At 39.8% G+C, this 17823-nt stretch overlaps 1 protein-coding gene across 16 annotated transcripts in view; it reads left to right on the top strand.

The window, feature by feature from the left end:
• RUNX1T1 (RUNX1 partner transcriptional co-repressor 1) overlaps positions 1-17823 on the top strand; it is a 157448-nt gene that overhangs the window by 133642 nt on the left and 5983 nt on the right. For all 16 annotated transcript variants that reach the window (XM_086335243.1, XM_086335247.1, XM_086335258.1 and 13 more), the window contains one exon: positions 3912-4102. In XM_086335243.1, the coding sequence (XP_086191369.1) occupies positions 3912-4102 (191 nt within the window). The remainder of the gene's footprint in view (positions 1-3911; positions 4103-17823) is intronic.

Here is a 17823-nt window from a genome sequence, read left to right as displayed (position 1 = left end):
GTGATAAGGTGTTTCAAAATCTGATAGTATTCTAGGCTTAGCCGCTTAGATTAAGAACCAGAGAGAAAGATCTCTAACATATCTAGTATACAAATCAGATAGACCCATTTAGCCTAAAGGTTAAGGTTTATTTGTGTTGTGTTGTGTGTGTGTGTTTGTGTGTATCTATAGCCGGTCTGTATAGTCTTACCAGATTTACCACATCACCTCTAAGAAGATTTCCTACCAGGATAACAGTTCTGGAATACTCCTAGGCTGTTAAAATGTGCTGAGCGCCACATAACCTGGAGAAAGAATTGCTATGTCTTCCTTCTGACCATTTTTCTTCTCCAATTTTGAGCTGTCAGTGCAACTTATCCCAATAAGAGGTACAAAGAATTGCCATTTTGGATAGCAGAAGGATGGATTTTTGTGTTGAGGGAAAGAGTCTCTGTATTTCCCTTATTTATGTGTATTTGAGTTAAATCTTGATAGTTCATAAAGAAATATTGACAGTGAAGTCTTGTGTAATCCAAATTCCTTCTGTGCTATTATCTGCTCAAGTCTTTGTTTGACTGCTATTAAGTGAGAGCAGATTTTTCTGAATATACTACCTTTGTTGGAAAGTCAACTTGAATAGCTATGCACAAAGGAAATCCTACCGTAAGTGGTAAGCAATTGGAAGCAGATTCAAAACAGCACTATGTACTTTGTGCTTAATCAGTTATTTTTTTTAACTTGACATATTGTAATCTATTGAGTCCGCTATTAATTTTTCTTCACTGTCTGTTTTGTGGATTTCTGAAACCAGTTCTAGGTATACGTTGCGTTTTGGGTACTCTGAAAAAAGAGAAAGAGCAATACATGTTTATGTAGTGTCCATGCATTTTCTAAGAAGGGCCTAACCTTATCAAACCAATGTTTGGAATATTTATAAAATGTGCCTACCCATCTATATTAGATCTTCAGTCTAAAACCTGACCTGGAAGTAATGTTCACTAAATTTGTATTTTCATCACAGTGATATCCCTAATCTGCTGCATAAAAACAGTTTGGGAACAGTTTTCTATGGATACCTGCTAAATTTTAAGGAGTATATTGAATCTTTGAAGGACAGATGACAGTTTCATCTGAAAGTCTCAAGCAACTGCTTATCATATTTATCTTTATAGGCTTCTTAAAAAGCATTTATAGTGTTCAAAGTGTCAAGGTATCCAATATGAGTAAAACACCAAAGGCAGAATGTGACATCTACATTCAGCCTGTTAAAATTTGAAAGTTTTTTCCCCAAGATTCTAAAATTCACTAATGGCATTTTTTTTTTTTAGACAAAAGTATGTCTTTGCAATGAAACTATTATACATTACCTTTGTGACAAATATAGGTAAATAAAATCAAGTTTAAAGCATTTGAACAATATCAAATGCTAATAGCAAATATCTAAAATTCAATGGAATGTAACCCATGTGTCTTTCAAAGAAAATTATAATTTCAAAATTATATCCTGTGCATGAAAGTATACCATATAATATTTTGCACCATTTTATTTTTAAATGATTTCAAACTTGCAGAAAAAGTTGCAGAAAATAGTATAAACAATCTCATATTCCTTTCTCCCAGTTTCCCTATTTCACCATATTTGCTTTGATGTCTTCTCTTTGTTTCCATCTTTCCTTCACTGTTTTTCTGTTTATGCATTATATATATTTTCCCCAACCACTTCAGAGTAAATTGCAGACATGATATAAACATTTTAGTGTGTATTTCCTAATAAGAACAAGGACATTCTCTTATATAACCACAGTATGGTTACCACAATCAGGATATTAACATTAAAAGAATATAATTATTTAACCTATAGACCTTATTCAAAGTTTGCATGTTACCCTAATAATACAATGTAATAACAAGATACATATTAAATATTTGGAATCCTAACAAATATTGAAGGCTATATCACTTTTCCCCTAAAAGTAATATTTTTAAAAGCAATAGCAAAGGTAGCAAAATACACTCTGAAGTTTAAAAGGTCTTTATAAAATTGGAGAAAGGCTACCATAAATATAGTTTTTAAATTGCAACTGTTTTCTTCAGTGTATTTTTCAAACAATCAATGAGTGTTTGCTGTTGGTAATAAATATTCAAGCACCTTGTAAATGTCCTACCAATTCTCTTTGCTGATCTGTATATGCCTGTGGGATTAGAATAGGAATGCATAATTTAAATATAAATTGCCTGATTTGCATATACAATTAGTCAAGCTACAGCTTTGATCGTAAGCAAAAATTATTGTCCTGTATTACCACTTAGATAGAATTTTAATTCACCTTGAATATTCAAACCAAATTAGACCCTGACTATACAGTTAGAAGGGCAGTGCTTCCCTAGTGCCCAAGTCTTTATGATAGGATAATAAAGGTATCTTTTCACCTCTGGTGAAGAAGGTGCTGCCAGCTCTGTGCAGTGCTCTGCTTCCATCCAGATTTTAAATACATATCTTAAAGCAACCAAAAAATGCTGAACATAATTCAGTTAATATTTTCTGTCTGGATCTTTCCCTTTTAATTTAGTTTATAAAATCTAGAAGACAGTAATTACAAATGAGTGAGCTTCAGAAATAATGCTGTAAAAAATGGTGGAGGCTACAAAAGTCATGATTACTAATTAATAGTGGAGGGCTTCTCCTGATCCTCAAGTCATCAACTATGGAGGTGTGAAATAAAACACAGAAATTTAAAGAACTATAGGAGTATTTGTATCTCAACATTTTTAATCTGCAGTATAACATTTTTATTAGGAAACTATGTTTTTAATTAAACAGAACATTCAATTAAGGTGCTTTTTAAGTGAGTGAAACAATTAAGTGCAAACACTTGAATGAAACATGTCATAATTAGTTTTAATACAGTGTTAATTGGTACGAGATTTGCCAAGTTAATAATTACTGCTTATTAAATTTTCAATTAATCATTGTCATTTTGCTTTGAATAAAGATGAAAATTAGATAAACTAATTCAGGGGGAGGATATTTTCCCTGTTAATTAAAACAGTTAATTTTTTTAAATAGAAATTACTTGTTTTAGTTGTCAATCTTATGTTGTACATTAGTCTAATCTTTGCACCCTTTCCACAGCCAAAAATAAAGAGCAAATTTGACACCTTGCAGGTTTGTAGTCAGGCCTGATTGTTTTGGCCTGCAGTATGATTCAATTATATTTGTCTAGTGCAACAGTTAGTTATGCAAAACTACTTGTATTTGATTCAGTAGATACTACAACCAAAAAATTTGGAAATGAGAAAATGATTTTTTAATCCCTATATATCCACATCATATATCCACATCACTCGGGAAATGACAAGAAAAAGAAAAGCTGGATCTTCCATTATGTTTCATCTTGGATTTTCTTTCAAAGGTCTGCATTAATTGTTATGAGACACCTTTTCATTACTGTATCTTTCACCAGCAAAACAAGTGTTTGCATTTATATATGTGTCTGTGTAAAATCTATTCCCTTCCTCTCTTTTCCTGAAAGCATTACCCATGGACTCCCTGTGTTCATATTTCATTGTGGCAAAACACCTTCTTCGTGGGTCTCAGTTATGTAGACAGATTTCTTGTGGTAATTTTTGTCTTCTGACTACTTAGTCTGATCTCAGGATCCTGTCGGGAGCACTGGTTTGGTAGTCAAGTTATTGTGAGGCTACAGAAATATAAACGGTATTCCCAGGAGCGTAAATTAAAGGAACAAGGCTTCACCCTTTGCGTTTCCTAAATTTCCAGAACGTGAGTCTTTAGACGTCTAGAAGACCCGCCCAGTCCGGGGCCGGGAGTCACGCGTGTCGTCTAGCGTTGTGTGGTGACGGGTCGGGAGCCCGGGCCGCACGCTAACAGAGCTTGTTCTCTTGTCCGGTCCCCCCTGCCCGGCCCGCAGAGGAGGCGGTCAATGAGGTGAAGCGGCAGGCCATGACCGAGCTGCAGAAGGCCGTGTCCGAGGCCGAGCGGAAGGCGCACGACATGATCACGTCGGAGCGCGCCAAGATGGAGCGCACGGTGGCCGAGGCCAAGCGGCAGGCGGCGGAAGACGCGCTCGCCGTGATCAACCAGCAGGAGGACTCCAGCGAGGTGAGGCCCGCCGGGTGCCGCTCAGGGAAAGGCTTCCGCTCCGAGGGTGGGTCTCGCCGTGGCGGGAGGGGACGAGCCGAGGTGCATGTTGGGCCAGAGACTGACTCGTGTCTGAGGGGGAAACTGGAGTGGTTCAGGGAGGCCGGGCACTTGAGAAATCGACTGAGAGCCGACCAACTTTTGTCTTTGTTAAAGACCTAAAAGAACACCTGCCGCAAAAAGGTTTTTAGCATATTTGGTGGGGAACAGATTCAAGTGAAAGCCTTCGAACTTCCTAGCACTAGAGATTGAGAACTCTGCTGTGTGTGTGTATGTGTGTTGGTGTGTGGGTTAGTATATATTTGTGGTTTCCTTCCAAAAGCCAGGATTTAGGACAGAGACCCTGTCTAAGCTGTGTCGCCTGAAGATATATTGCAGGCAGGGATCAAAGTTATTTCCGTAACTCTTGGTTCTGAAGTCCAATGCTAAACCAACTTTTGCCTCAATTAAGAATTCCTAAGAGATCTTCTGCACGGTCTGTTCTTGCACGTTATTTGTAATAACCATTAAGATGGTCATTTCATAAGTATCACATCACTGGCAGATGTGATGTTACACGTTTTAGTGTTATTACAGTGCATTAGAACACACATACACAGGTAACCTAAATGGCTGAAAGATCGCGGAGGTAACTGAAACAGGGTCTAACAGGATGCCTTTTAAACAGAGACTGTAAAGTCAGAGCAATATGATAATGCTCTGTATTAATTAATACAGCACCCCAATCCCCAACCCAAAGTAACCTTAGAGAAGGACTGCCATTAGCTTGTCACACCACGCTGAACTAGCAAAAGCATATGCTGATAAGTCAACGGTCCACTACAACACATATCTATAATTCATGAAGGAGAGTAAGAATTTAATTTGTACCAGGCTTCTCCATAGATGAAAGACCCTATGGGAATTACTCGATACCCAGAGTTTCTATTTAATGTGTAGCAGATGAATAACAAGGGGACAAAAGGAATTGATTTTCAACCTTTGAAAGTTTCTCAGGAAAAGAAGGACAAAGGGAAGTTTTCTACCCTTTACCTCCTGACTTCCATTGTTTAATTAAACTAGATATGAATTCAATTTTATCGGCATCTTATGGCTAAGATATTTAAGGGCTCTGTTTCGTGGTTTTTAAAAGAACATTTTATTACCATCGTTTGGACAGAATTTGTCCTGCTCTATTCAAGTTAGTGATACTGTGAGGCACAGTTGTTACCATCATTAAAACATTATCACTTTCATATAAACATTTTAGAGCTGTTATGCATTATAAGAATATTTTATAGGTCACTAAATTATGAAGATAAATGTCTTAGAGAAATTGAGAATTAAATCTTTATATTTGGCTAATAGTGCTATATCTCTTTAGTATCTATAATTGTACCTTTATATCTAATATCCAGAAGAATATATGAACTTGACACTGGTATTTAGCATTATAAAAATCTGGTGTATCAAGCAGTAGCTATAAATAGTAGATAGGATGAAATAACCTAGATATGAGTGATCTTCGCAAGTAACTGTTTTCTTTCTTTTTGGATGTCTTGAGAAACTGATTTTTAATATAGGACTACCCTAGTCTTCAGTGACATTTCTCAAGGATTTTAAAGTAGACTATGCTAGTAGAAAAGGCTTGGAAGTCAGAGGGCCACATTTAATTTCTGGCTCCATAATTCTATGATTTTGAAAAAAAAAAAAACAGTAAACCTCTAAAAGCTTTGGCTTTCTCATCTCATGTGGTGGCTACAACTCTGAGGCATAATCATTTTTAATCACATTGCAGGTGAAGAGGCTCACTTGGCTAGTCACACAGCTGGGGGTTGGCAGGATCTCCACTGGGGCTCTCAGCAGACCACCCTCCTTACTTTGTTTCAGAACAATGAAATAAGGATATTGAAGGTATTTTGGGATACAGATAAAGAAAGGCAATTTTAATCTGGTTTCCTACTTTTATTCTTAAACCGCAAGATCACTTTCAAGACTTGTGGGTGATTGACCTCTTGAGGCATCAAGCCTCTTCTCAGCAAAAGTAATATAGACGTTTTCCAAGATGGAAGAGAGATTTTATTTGAATGAAGCCCAGACTCCTTCAGACTTGCCCATGAGTCTACACACACACACACACACACACACACACACACCCCAAACACACACACAAAGGGTTTAATCAAGGACTTGACAATAAAAGGGGGGGGAGTTAATCTATTAGTCATAAATTAATGCTGCTAATTCCCCTGAGGAATAATGGTGTCTGAGAACAATCAAAGTTGTATCTTCTACTCAACCTTAGCTTGAATTTGTAAGTAAATACTTTTCTTCCCTCTCAGGAACTGTTTATTTTTCATTTAAGACTGAGTACACAATTTGGAATCCAGCAATTATTTTCCTGCACCCTATTCTTTCCTCACATTAAAGAATGTACACCTTTTAGAAGAAATGACCTGATAAAAGTCACCCCAGCAGTGATGCTTAGAAGTCACCTCAAGTCTAGAAAATTGTAGGCCCTTTTGGAACAGAGCCAGAACAGATCTGGTTTCCTTGGGTTTGGATAGAGTTCCCTTTCCTACTCCAACCTTACCATGGTTGGCCCCAGGATAGGGGACTGTGTTAGGTTAGGACTTCATGGCCCAGCTGATCTGCAGAGAAGGCAGTGTAGATCTACTCAGAATTCTTATCTATATTTTTATATTCAGAGAGATTTCTTGAGTTTTAGCCATTTGGCCTCAAATAAGATCCACATCCCCTTCATGGATCAGAGCCTTGACATGGCGAAAGGGCTTGTGTCACTCAATGAAGCTAAGAACCGTGCTGTGAAGGGCCTCCCAAGATGGACGGGTCCTAATGAAGAGTTCTGACGTGGTCCACTGGAGAAAGAAACAGCAACCCACTCCAGTACTCTTGCCTAGAAAACCCCATGGAATATATGAAAAGGCAAAAAGATATAGTACTAGAAGATGAGCCTCCCAGATCATAAGGTGTCCAGTATGCTACTGGGGAAGAGCAGAGAGCAATTACTAATAGCTCCAGTAAGAGTGACACAGCTGGGCCAGGGTGGAAATGACCCTCAGCTGTGGATGTGTCTGCTGGGGAAAGTAAAGTCTGATGCTGTAAAGAACAATATTGCATAGGAACCTGGAATGTTTTGTCCATGAGTCAAGGTAAATTGGATGTGGCTAAGCAGGAGATGGCAAGACTGAACCTCAAATCTTAGGAATAGATGAACTAAAATGGACAGAAAAGGGCAAATTTAATTCTGATGACAATTATATCTACTACTGTGAGCAAGAACACCTTAAAAGAAATGGAGTAGCCCTCATAGTCAATGAAAGAGTCCAAAATGCAATACTTGGGCACAGTCCCAAAAAGGACAGAATGATCTTGGTTGCTTTCCAAGGCAAACCATTCAACATCACAGTAATCCATGCCTGTGCCCCAACCACTGATGCCAAAGAAACTAAAGTTGACTGATTCTGTGAAGACCTACAACACAGCAAAAAATGATGTCCTTTTTGTCACAGGGGATTGACATGCAAAAGTCAGAAGTCAAGAGGTAGCCTTAATAGGCAAGTGTGGCATTACTTTGCCAACAAAGTTCTGTCTAGTCAAGGCTATGGTTTTTCCAGTGGTCATGTATGGATGTGAGAGTTGGACTGTGAAGAAGGCTGAGCACCGAAGAATTGATGCTTTTGAACTGTGGTGTTGGAGAAGACTCTTGAGAGTCCCTCGGACTGCAAGGAGACCCAAACAGTCCATTCTGAAGGAGATCAGCCCTGGGATTTCTTTGGAAGGAATGAGGCTAAAGCTGAAACTCCAGTACTTTGTCCACCTGATACGAAGAGTTGACTCATTGGAAAAGACTCTGATGCAGGGAGGGATGGGAGGCAGGAGGAGAAGGGGACGACAGAGGATGAGATGGCTGGATGGCATCACCGACTTGATGGATGTGAGTCTGAGTGAACTCCAGGAGTTGGTGATGGACAGGGAGGCCTGGCATGTTACAGTTCATGGGGTCACAAAGAGTCGGACAGGACTGAGCGACTGAACTGAACTGAACTTGGCCTTGGAGTGCAAAGTGAAACAGGGCAAAGGCTAACAGAGTTTTGTCAAGAGAACATGCTAGTCATAGCAAACACCCTTTTCCAACAGCACAATTTGACTCTACACATGGACCTCACCAGATGGTCAATACCAAAATCAGATTGATGATGTTCTTTGCAGCCAAAGATGGAGAAGCTCTATAGAGTTAGCAAAATTAAAACCTGGAGCTGACTGTGGCTCAGATCATGAGCTCCTTACTACAAAATTCAGGCTTAAATTGAAGTAAGGAAAAACCATCAGGTCATTCAGATATGACCTAAATCAAATCCTTTTTGATTATACAGTGTAGGTGATGAATAATTCAGGGGATTAGATCTGGTAGACAGAATGTCTGAAGAACTGTGGACAGAGGTTCATAAGACTGTTCAGGAGGCAGTGACCAAAATTATCCCAAAGAAAAAGAAATGCAAGAAGGCAAAGTGGTTGTCTGAGGAGGCTTAATGATAACTAAGGAAAGAAGAGAAGCAAAAGGCACAGGAGAAAGGGAAAGATATACCCAACTGAACACAGAGTTCCAGAGAATAGCAAGGAGAGATAAGAAGGCCTTTTAAAAGTGAACAATGCAAAGAAATAGAGGAAAGCAATAGACTGGGCAAGACTAGAGAGGTCTTCAAGAAAATTGGAGATATCAAGGGAACATTTCATGCAAGGATGGACATGACAAAAGACAGAAACCATAAGGACCTAACAGAAGCAGAAGAGATTAAGAAGAGGTGGCAAGAATACATACTGGAACTATACAAGGAAGATCTTAATAATCCAGATAATCACAGTGGTGTGATCACTCACCAAGAGCCAGACATCCTGGAGTGTGAAGTCAAGTGGGCCTTAGAAAGCACTGCTACAAACAAAGCTAGTGGAGGTGATGAAATTCCAGCTGAGGTATTTCAAATCCTAAAAGATGATACTGTTAAAGTGCTGCACTCAGTATGTCAGCAAATGTGGAAAACTCAGCAGTGGCCACAAGACTGGAAAAGGTCAGTTTTCATTCCAGTCCCAAAGAAGGGCAATGCCAAAGAATGTTCAAACTGCTGTACAATTATGCTCATTTCACATGCTACCAGTGTCATGCTCAAAATCCTCTAAGCCAGGCTTTAGCAGTATGTCAACTGAGAATTTCCAGATGTACAGGCTGGGTTTCAAAGAGGCAAAGGAACTGGGAATCAAATTGCCAACCTTGGCTGGATCATGGAGAAAGCAAGTGAGTTCCAGAGAAACATCTACTTCTGCTTCATTGACTGTGTGAAAGCCTTTAACGTGTGGATCACAACAACTTGTGGAAAATTCTTAAAGAGATGGGAATACCAGACCACTTTACCTGTCTTCTGAGAAACCTGTATGCGGGTGAAGAAGCAACAGTTAGAACCTTACATAGAACAACTGACTGGTTCAGAGTTGGGAAAGGAGTACGTCAAGGCTGTACATTGTCCCTCTACTCATTTAACTTATATGCAGAGTACATCATGCGAAATGCTTGGCTGGATGAAGCATGAACTGGAATCAAGATGGCCAGGAGAAATATCAACAACCTCAGATATGCAGATGATACAACTGTAATGACAGAAAGTGAAGAGGAACTAAAGAGCCTCTTGATGAAGGTGAGAGAGTGAAAAAGCTGGCTTGAAACTCGCGATTTAAAAAATGAAGGTCATGGCATGTAGTCCCACCACTTCTTGGCAAATAGAAGCGGGGAAAGTGGAAGCAGTAACAGATTTTATTTTCATGGGCTCCAAAATCACTTCAGATGGCGACTGCATCCATGAAATTAAGACACTTGCTGCTTGGAAAGCTATTACCAACCTAGGTAGCATATTAAAAAGCAGGTTCATGTAGTCAAAGACAGTTTTCCCAGTTGTCATGTACGGATGTGAGAGTTGGAGCATAAAGAATCGAGCACCAAAAAATTGATGCTTTTGAATTGTAGTGCTGGGAAAAACTCTTGAAAGTTCCTTGACTGCAGGGAGATCAAAGCAGTCAATCTTATAGGAAATCAACCCTAAATGTTTATTAGAAAGACTATTCCTGAAGCTTAACTACAGTACTTTGGCCACCTGATGTGAGGAGTCGACTCATTGGAAAATACCCTGATGCTGGGAGAGATTGAAGTCAAAAGCAGAGGATGACAGCAGACAATGAGATGGTTGGATAGTATCACGGACTCGATGGACATGAATTTGAGCAAGCCCTGTGAGATGGTGGAGGACAGAGGAACTTGGTGTCCCACAGTCCATGGTGTCACAAAGAATTGGACACAACTTAGAGACTGAACAACAGCAACAAAGATCCATATAGCACAGTGCTCCAGAAACTTTCTGGATTGTTCTTTATTTGTTGAAATTAATAATTGGTCTAGCCATCATAGCAATTGATTGAAATTTGTATATATTCCCATTAAATGTAGGATCCATTGATTTTTCAATCTGTACCCAGAAATGAATTGATATTTGTTTAAAAACTCGTGTTTGTGACTTGTTATTTGATACATATTGCTCTAAATTATATTCATTTATGTGTTTATTCTTTCAGTAACAAATCATTGAGCTTTTATTATATGACAGGGATAGCACCAGGCACTGAAGGTACACAGGTCCCTACCTTTGTGTGCACTATAATTCATTAGAAGAGTCAGATCACTAAATTATGAGTCTTCATGGACTTTAGTGCAAAGGCTTCTGGAAAGAAGTTTCGTTTCATCTGATACTTAAGGATAAGTCAGCAGCTATTCTGTAGCTACCCTCCACACACTGTCCACGCCACCCCCATACTGCCTCATCCGTTCTCTAATTTCACTTTGGTTTATAGACTAGTAATAGTTATCACCAACCACAGGAAAGTTACTGGACTGCTTAGGCAGACACAAACAAATGACGTTTTCTGTACTTTATCTCTTTAAGTGTATTACATGTTTCATCAAGAATGTAAAGCCAGAATTAGCATAAAATCAAAAGAAAGGAAATTCATTGAATCTGGCCATCTTCAAATGTTTTATTTTTTTCTATATTCACTTCTAGTTCCTATCTGTAAACATATATAGTCTTTTTTTTTCCAGTGAATATTGTTAGATTAGAACTATTTCAGAAGGAACATGCTGCAGCTTTTCTTTGAGACCCGTAACTTTTTCTAATTCAGGGATTCAAAGGACATGATTGGAATTGAGCCTCAAAGAGAGAGTCAATAATTGTGCTGTTCCAATAGTTAGTTTTGTGTTGAAGCTATTAAAGTGTTATTTCACCACAGACTGAAGCAGTCTTTATTCATATTCCTAGGTAGGTGCAGAAATACACATGCTTATATTGGGTGGTTTTGAGGCACTTAAGTAGAAACACTGATTGAACCTTCAGACTCTGTTTCCAGAACTTTCTGAGCCCTAATATTGTAAACAGGTCAATCTGAGAGGTTCATCTTTATTACCCCCTCTAGAATTCATGGAGCCCTCCCCAGTGGAGCCTGTGCAGTGCGGCCCAGCCTCTGGGAATGGCCCCAGTGGACTCTGTAGCATGTAGCCACCACAAAGTCTCCCAACATGCCTCCTGGAAAAGCCCTCACATTCTGATCAGCCTTGTTGATCCCCAGAAGAATCTGGAGCTTTCATAGTAGGAGCTGATTCTATGTTAACTCAAGATTTTTGCTTATCTGTTTCATTTACTAAAAGGCCGGCTATCTGAATCCATAGATGTTCATGGTGTAATGGCTGGTCCATTGGGCCCGGAATGATCTGGAGTGATTCATCTCTTGGAACTTTGGTTTTCTCATCTATAAAACTGGGATAATGTTTCTGTGACTTATCTAGGAAAGTGGATAAGAGGTACAAGTAAGATAAGTAGAAATATTTTTTATAAAATTCACCTTACAGATGAGCAGTGTGAATACATAAGAGGGAGACCAAAAAAATCCATTAAGAAGCTATTGTAACAGGAATAGGAAGAATTGGAGAAGGAAATGGCAACCCACTCCAGAGTTCTTGCCTGGAGAATCCCAGGGACGGTGGAGCCTGGTGGGCTGCCGTCTATGGGGTCGCACAGAGTCGGACAAGCCTGAAGTGACTTAGCAGTAACAGGAAGGGCAGGGAAGGAATTTCAATAATGATTGTGAGATTGGAAAGGAAGGGAGATCAGGGGAGAAGCAAGGTCTGTCGGGTTTGGCTCTGAGAGGTTGTTGGGGAGTTTCCAATGAGATGACAAGGTCTTGGGCCTGATTGTTGCCAGTGACTGAAAAGGACCACGCCAGGGAGTCGAGTTTAGGGATTACTGACTCAGATAACAGGGGAGCATCCTGGTAGTGCTACAGAACAGGCATGTGATAGGAAGAGAAGCTCACGAAGGAAATGAAGGCTGGAAGATGATTTAAGAGTCATTTTCTTACAGCTAATAGTTAAAACCATGACTGAAAGGGAACGCGTAGGGAGGAAAGTGTATTTCTTTTCTTTATGCCGACTTCCCTCCTTGCCAAATATTTAGGGGGACATAAAAAATTAGAAGGCAGAGAGGTTATAGTATAAGAAACAGAATTTTTGTTATCTCAAAGCCAAAGTTAGAGAGACGTGCCACAAGGAAAATTGTTTTTTAATTAAAAACAATTTTTTTTTTGTCTGTGCCACGTGGCGTGTGGAATCTTGGTTCCCCAACCAAGGATGGAACCCAGGCTTCTTGCTTTGGGAGCATGGAGTCTTAGTCACTGGACTGCAAGAAAGTCCCAGTGATGGATATTATCTTTAAAAAGGAGGAATGGGAAAATGGTCAGTAGTAAATCTTCAGAAGATCTGAGGGAAGTGAGGAAGGAGAAAAAGTAAGTGGCCACTAATGGCATTTTAGTGGAAGTGGGGACATGTTCTGTCTCTGTAGCTGTCAGTGTCCCTCAAGGGGAGGCACAGGACCATGAGCTTTCTGATTGTAAAGGTTGTGCCATGCAAAGATGTATGTAGTGCTAAAAGGAGGAGGTGGTATCAGTTCCTGCCATTTATTCAGGATCCACTGAGCATCTGGACCCCTTAGTTAGCACTGATATAGTCCTGAATAATCCTATAGTTATCCTTCCTACTTTGTAGGTACTGCTACTCTAGGAGGTTAAGTACTTTGCCTGTGGTTCTAAAGCCACTAAGTGACATAGCTGGAAGTGAAAAACCAAGAAGGAGCTACTCTGAAGCCACTCAAAATTGGAAGCCATTTCCATTACATACCGTGATAATACTTTTTCTTTGGTTGCAACTTCCTTGTCCAATGTCTGTCAACATTTACGGTTGCAGTGTCCTTCTAACATTATTCCTGCCAAAACAGGTTATGAGAAAGATCTGCAGTGGACAAAGTGTGTCATTTTAGAAAGAGTGGTTTGCAGTCCAAAGGCATGATGAATCAAACCTTGCCTGTGCAATTTCAGAGATATGGAAGTTATTTGCTGTAAAAAGTTACTTAGATTTTGGGAATTTCAGTTATAATCATTCTGCTTTATTCTTTGGGCATCACTTGTGTGCAAGGTTTTTTGGGGGGGTTTTGGTTTTGTTTTGAGAATTATAGATGGATAAGAGCTGCAGAAACTTCTTAGGAGAAAATGTTTTGTTTCTTGTAAAAGGAATTTCCAATGGTAAGAACCAGAAAAGCTATTGCTAGTACGACAGAAAGACCATTCTCTCTGTATCTAAAACAACCAGATGAAGGAAATAATTTTGTTCATAGGGACAAAAAGAATTGTTGATATGAGACGAGTGTCAGTCGTCTTTGACATGCAGCTCTGGCACCAAAAGCTTCAGTTCGTCATTTCCACATCCGTATGTAGTGTTGGGATGTTTATAAAGGGAGGGCTGTGTTCTGCCTCCTATTCTTCATCTGAGTCCTAGCCTAGCTTTGGAAAGCGGCTGATTCTCATGATAGGGAGGAAAAATATTCCTTATGCTGAAAAAAGAATAATATTATCACAAATAAAGGAAGACTATAAAGTGCCATGGACTTTGGGAACAAAATTTGCTATGAAATGGTATTCTTGAGACATCAATACTATTGTGGTAATTGTCACCAGAATCATTGCTTAAAAGACTGAAAGCAAAGCTCATTTATCTGAAAAATCAATGAAGAAAATAAGCAACTATTAGGAAGTACTAGCTTGAATATGAAAAGCACAAATTGAAAAACGTAAAGTTAGATGAAGCCGTTGACCACCTTAACACCCTGCCTTTATGGATATACCCCTGGCTATCATACGTAATTTGCAGTTTTCCACCTTTGTGAATGACGGAAAGCTTAGAAACTAAAAATGATTCAAATTAGCGTACTCATAAGATTCTGCACTCACAAGTACTGATAAGATCCATGGTTCCCAGAAGTGATGGTTGAGAGACCAAGTGCCCCTGGTCAGGCATCAATCTTAGAGGTATGGATTGCTGCTGTTGTTGCTGCTGCTGCTGCTAAGTCGATCAGTCGTGTCCGACTCTTTGCGACCCCATGGTCTGCAGCCTACCAGGCTCCTCCGTCCATGGGATTTTCCAGGCAACAACACTGGAGTGGGTTGCCATTTCCTTCTCCAATGCATGAAAGTGAAAAGTGAAAGTGAAGTCGCTCAGTCGTGTCCGACTCTTTGCAACCCCATGGACTGTAGCCTACCAGGCTCCTCCGCCCATGGGATTTTCCAGGCAAGAGTACTGGAGTGGGGTGCCATTGCCTTCTCCGACAGGTATGGATTAGCTAACAGGGAATTTGGTAGAGCCACCCAGAAGGAATTAGTGGAAATTGCTTTGCCTGTTTTCTAATAACTTTTTTAAAAAATATTTTTTATTTATTTGACTGTGCTGAGTCTTAGTTGCAGCACACGGATTTTCAGTTTTCACTGTGGCATGCAAAAACTCTTTGTTCTCAGCAGGCGGCAGGGAACTCTATTTCATGTGGGATCCAGTTCCCTGACCAGGGATTGAACCTGGCCCCCTGCATTGGGAGCACATAGTCTTAGCCAGTGGACCGCCAGGGAAGTCCCTGTCCCTCTAATGAACTTTTAAAAAGGAATCTGCACTTTGGAGTTTCCCATTTGTTGAACACTTGAGATAAAGTTTCCCACACCTTCATTGCAACGCATTGTCAAGAGCAATAAAAAATAGGCAGGTGTTTTTTTTCCCACCAGCTTATTTGAATTACTCTTTGTTGCACCTTTCTAACATCGTAGGTTTGTCTCAGTAGTGGGTGCTAAATGAATGGGACTGAACAACTTCAGAATGGGACTGGAGGTAAAACTAAAGCCCTTGAATCCTGGATTAGAATCCAGGATGCTCAGCAAAAAAGTCTCGTTTCCCAGCAGCTTTATAATCCAAAACATCTGTTTCCATATTTGGCATTATTCCACTTTTTTATTCTTAAAATTGTTCCCATCTTTCAAAACACTTTAAAAAATAAAGAAGTCCCCATTCTGTCTCCTTTTTCCATTCCCCCACACATGCATTTGTAATTACCTGGTTTAGTCTGTGTGTTCAATCAACTTAAATTGAGACAGTTACCTACATCTGATTTCAATCTGAAGGAGCCATTGAGAACTGGGCAGTTACTGCTTTGTGTCTGCCAAGATGTGACTCTGCCAGGAAACGGATAGGACTTACACCAGGGTATTTCCTAAAGAAGCCACTTGACTCAGATTAGATGTTTAATTTCCTTAAAATATTGTTTTGGATCTAAGTCTGTGTATTCTAGTTGGGATTTTCTGATGTAATTTAGGAATTTCACTTATTTCTGAGTTTGTTCCAGGATCCAGCTGGCATTATTCGAAATGCCTACAGCTCAAGGAAGTAAACCACCCTGAGTGCTGAGTGTCATACCTCGCTGCTCTGGAGGATGGACAGGCCCATGTTTGTTCAGGTCTTTGTGGCACCATTGTCCATGCAATAAGACTGAGTTAATTTTGAGAAAGAAGGGCTTCTGGTTATGGTCATGAAGCCTCTGATCAGAGGTACATATTTTTTTGAGATATTTTCCCGGGAAAATTAAACTGCAGTAGAAAAAAATTACTTTGTTCTGGTACTGACTATTAATTGTAATTCCATTTTTATTTATAACATTAGCATAGAAATCAAACTTCTAGATTTCCTTAGCTATGTTCACTTGAAACACCTGCTACTGGCCCGACTTTGAGATCTTAAAGTTTTTATTTTTTCCTCTTCATTGGGCTGTCATTTCTGAGTGGTAAAGAAATATGAACACAGGACTGAGCTGAACACAGGACTGAGCTCTTTCTAAAAGTTTTATGCTATCGTTCTTGAGTTTATAGGCTTCAAGGACTCGAAAGACTCTAAGAGCCCTTTATTTGTTAGCCAAATTAGGATGAATGCTAAAATTTCCTTAGCATATTTTGCACAGTGGTAAAAGCACACAGTCCAGGGTGATGAGCTGACATTCTACTGGGGCAATTTTAATAGGCTTATGAGCCCACCGTGGCCCAAACCACCAGCATGCTGAAAGCAAAAATAATCGCAGGAAACACAGTGGGGAGATTTTTTCCATATCCACATAGGTCAGGGCTTTAAAAAACTATATTTTAATTGTGATAACAGCCACATACTTTCAGCTGGTTGGGGTTACCAGATTATAGTCAGAGGTTTGTTTGGCAGGAAAATAAAACCAAGGAAGATAAAGAATAAAACAATGAATGGTACAGAGCTAAGATCGCTTGATACAACATTGCACAATGGATGGTCTTGCCAAAGGAGGCACAAACATTTCAAGGAGGCTTCCTGAGTTTCCCCCTCCTCCTAGAAGGGCCCTTAGGGTGCTGTCATCGTCAGTGTGCTCCCCGAAGCTCCCTCATTTCCCAGGGTCTTCCCAGGCAGGGGCTTTTCCGTCTCTAGTGCACCTGTGCCCAGCTTCATGGTGTGTGTATCTCAGAGGCAGCCTCATTTCTGCTTTTCTCACTTCTTGGAAAGCACCCATGGAGACGGGCAGTAGGCTTGCTAGGGTGCTAGAACTCACTAGAGTTTTTAATTTCCTCTGCTTTTCTGACTGCTCAGAGCTGCTGAGGTACAAATGAGCGTCAAAAGAACTCCATCAGCTGGAAAGCAGTATATGAAAATTGAATTGTTGTTTACCCAGTTTTAGTATTTCTGGTTTTTCAAAGCCAAATTAGGTGATCTGATTCATTGATTTCGCAAATACTTATTGAGCACCTACTATATATATATATATATATGTATATATATATCAGGTACTGGGTGCTTAGAATATATTAGAGAAAAAACAAACCAAGGATCCAGTCTTGAGGGAGCTGAAGTTAAAGGGGATTGTTTTGAGACTTTCCTACCACTTGGTTTTCAGGTACAGTGAATAACTAATTGCAGTGGGAGAACTGAATGCATGCCCCACTCTTTCTGGTCTGTGCTGGAGCAGGGAATAGAATCCTCTGTCTAGTCCATTATATTCCTTTGAATCGAATAGTTCAGTTCAGTTCAGTTGTTCAGTCGTGTCCGACTCTTCGCGACCCCATGGACTGCAGCACGCCAGACCTCCCTGTCCATCACCAACTCCCAGAGCTTGCTCAAACTCATGTCCATCGAGTTGGTGATGCCATCCAACCATCTCATCTTCTGTCATCCCCAGAGCATTCTCATAGTTCCTTTGTGGTTCCTGTTA

Source organism: Bos grunniens, chromosome 14, assembly GCF_055505025.1.
Source record: "Bos grunniens cultivar Pamir isolate PY7600 chromosome 14, Bosgru_T2T1.0, whole genome shotgun sequence".
NCBI lineage: Eukaryota > Metazoa > Chordata > Mammalia > Artiodactyla > Bovidae > Bos > Bos grunniens.
Note: the sequence above shows the minus strand (reverse complement) of the source record. Positions and strands in the feature narration are given on the sequence as shown.